General features: G+C 62.1%; 1 protein-coding gene across 1 annotated transcript; it reads right to left on the bottom strand.

Annotated features, from left to right (window-relative positions):
* INAFM2 (InaF motif containing 2) lies at positions 1-1,152 on the bottom strand. The gene is made up of 2 exons (XM_064453113.1): positions 355-1,152; positions 1-252 (listed from the first exon to the last, which is right to left on the bottom strand). Exon 1 carries the CDS (start codon positions 963-965, stop codon positions 510-512), a length of 456 nt encoding a protein of 151 aa, XP_064309183.1. The 5' UTR covers positions 966-1,152; the 3' UTR covers positions 1-252; positions 355-509.
* Positions 1,153-2,766: the final 1,614 nt, after the last annotated feature.

Here is a 2,766-nt window from a genome sequence, read left to right as displayed (position 1 = left end):
TTTCATATTGGGAAAATATTTTAATATAGTAAACAAGTCAATTTACCTTTCACACGGTTTTAAATAAGTTTATGCTCATTGTTAAACAAAACTGGTTTTACTCGAACAATGGATTACAGCCTCTAAATTCGTATTGTTCCCAGCTGATCCTGTAAATAGTGAGGGATTTTGGACACCGATATCCTTTTATAGGTAACAGACTGGCATAAATAGCGCAGGAGTTCAATGCAGGTTCAGAAGGAGAAGCTAGCCCTGGTGAGGGGAAAAAAAAAGAACCAAAAACGAAGCCACAAAATTCCCTTTTGAGGAAAAAAAACGGGGTGGGGGTGGAAAACAAAGATACGGCAGTTCTACCAAGTACAAGTCCGTCCTTCCCCCGCCGACCCCCGGGCCGGGTCTCAGTCCGCAGCCGGAGCTCTTCGGGGCTCGCCTCCAGCCTCGGCCCCGCACGGAGCCCCGCAGCCCGCCCCGGCGCGGAGGGGGGGGGGGGGTGGCCGCCGCCGGCCGCCTCAGGGGCCGCCCCGCACCCGGCGCAGCGCCGCGGCCCCCGCCTCGGCCCCGGGCGGCGGCGGCGAAGCGTCCGGAGGGTCCGTGTCGGCGGGGCCGGGGCCGGGGCCCGCCCGCGGCGGCGCTGGCGGAGCCTCCTGCGTGGGCGCGGCGGGCCGCCGGGTGGGCGCGCGGCTGGCGGCGGGGCCCGGCGGCGCGACGCGGGGCTGCGGGGAGGCGGCGGCGGCGGGGCCGGGAGCGGGGCCGGAGCCGCCGCCGCCGCCGCCGCGCACCGGCTGCCAGATGAGGCTGTAGTAGACGGCGAGGACGATGGCGGCCAGCGAGACGGAGAGCACGTAGGCCAGCACGGTGGCCAGGCGCACCCACTTCTTGTTGGTCTTGGCCGCCATGCGCGCCTTCTTGTCCCCGGTGTAAGTGGCGGGTTTGCCCCGCTCCGCCCCCGCCTCCTTCTCCTTCATGGGGGCCCGGCCCTTGGCCCGCTGCTCCACCGAGCCCTCCGTGGTGGGGCCCGGCCCGGCCCGGCCCGGCTCCGCGCCGCCGCCGCCGCCGCCGCCTCAGGACATGCCGGCGCTGCCCGCGGCCGGCGGAGCCGCCGGAGGAGCGCGGCCCGGGGCGGGGGCGAGGGGCGGGGCTCGAGGGGGCAGCACCGCCCGGGACGGGGCGGGGGAGGGGGGCGGCGGGGGCTGGCTTTAAAGGGGCGACGTTCGGCGGAGCGCGGGGTGGGGTCGCTGCGCGCGCGCGGCCGCGGGTGAGGGGGCGCGTGCGCTTGGCGGCCCTTCGGGCGTGTGAGGAGAGGGTGGCGGTGTGTCGTGCCCTGCCGGGTCCGTCCGTCCGTCTGTCCGCCCGCTCTGCCAGGGCCCCTGTGCTGCCCGCCGCGGGTGGGCTCTGGGCGGGGGGTACCCGCTGCCGCCCGGCGGGGGCTGGGCCGCCTGAGCCGGGCCGAAATTAAGGCTCGTCTTAACGCAGGGAGCGGTGCAAGGAGAGGTGAGGGCGAGGAAGGCTCCTGGCAGGGGCCTGGTGCGGGAGGAGGAGGAGGAGGCGGCCGGGAATGCCCCCTCAGCTCCCCCCGGCGCCCCCCGCCAGGTACGCGGCGCTGCCGCAGCTCTGCGGAGCGTGAGGGGGCCCTGGCGCCGCAGCAGCCTTTGGAGGGGGGCTGCGTTTGTGCCCCGTAAACGGGGCTGATCCCAAACCCGCAGGGATAAGCTAAAGCTGGGCTGTTGCTGCTAGGATGTGATTGACCTTACTCCCTGCAAAAGCGTCGTATTGGCTTAGTCTGAAGACAGCTGAGCCACTCTTCTAGTGTATGGATTAGCCTTTATCTTTTTTTCCTTTACAGTGAAAGGTGTTTGCTTTTGAGAATGATTTAGTTGCTCCTTTTGCAATCATTTTCTCCTCCCTTAAATCTCAGGCCAGGCAGGTGTGTTGCAGCAGAAAACCCCTTGCTTACAAGGACCTGTGGCTCTCAAAGGGTCTAACAGGAGCTGGAGAAACGGCTGTCAGCCAGAAAGGCATCAGAGGAAGTGAGTGACTGAGTTCTGAGTTAACAGGAGGGTTTTATTTTTACTCTCAATAGCAGGAAGAATGTGGAGAGCTGGGAGAGAGAGGGAACACCTCTGAGTTTTTCGCAGGAAGAATGATGGAACTTGCAGCTCTGAGGAAGGCTGCTGGGGCAGAAAATATGTTGAGGATTAGAATGGAGTGACTTCAAAATAACTGTAATTCTTGTCAAAAGGTGGCTTGTGTTGACTAAAAGCTCTGGCCAATTGTTCATACAAGGGTAAAGGGATTTCAGGGACTAAATTTTTTTGGGGAGAGAGCAGCTACGCATATGCGGGATGTTCTGTATCCAGACCCTGCTTTTGCCTGGATGGGAGGGCTAAAGGGTGCAATGCCGTGCTGCCAGCTGCCTCTGGAAGTCCTTGGCCTTTGGCATCTCACCTGTAGTAATACAGATCCTGTATGCGGTGGAGCTGCAGGAGTGAGTGGATCCCATCACAGCTGCCTTGCCAGTGCTTGCAAGGGGACTGGTGGCTTCGCTGCCTGTTCGGGGCAGAGGGGGCTTATTGCCCATGGCAAGGGGATGGGACTATGTGATTTTTAAAGATCCTTTCCAACCCAAATGATTCTGTGATCCTGAACTACAGCCAGGGGCACATGCTGTATTGTCCTGAAATGTTTAGTTTTCATGAAATGTTGCTGTAACACAGTATGTCTAGGAAGCATTTGTTAGCAGGTGTTGTGTGACTTGTATGTGGGCCC

Source organism: Phalacrocorax carbo, chromosome 5 (genome assembly GCF_963921805.1).
Source record: "Phalacrocorax carbo chromosome 5, bPhaCar2.1, whole genome shotgun sequence".
Lineage (NCBI taxonomy): Eukaryota > Metazoa > Chordata > Aves > Suliformes > Phalacrocoracidae > Phalacrocorax > Phalacrocorax carbo.
The sequence above is the reverse complement of the archived record's forward strand: the minus strand, read 5'-3'. Positions and strand labels throughout refer to the sequence as shown.

Bases quoted from the DNA above. Each gene is read 5' to 3' on its own strand.
- INAFM2 (XM_064453113.1), bottom strand. From the start codon at position 965: ATGAAGGAGAAGGAGGCGGGGGCGGAGCGGGGCAAACCCGCCACTTAC.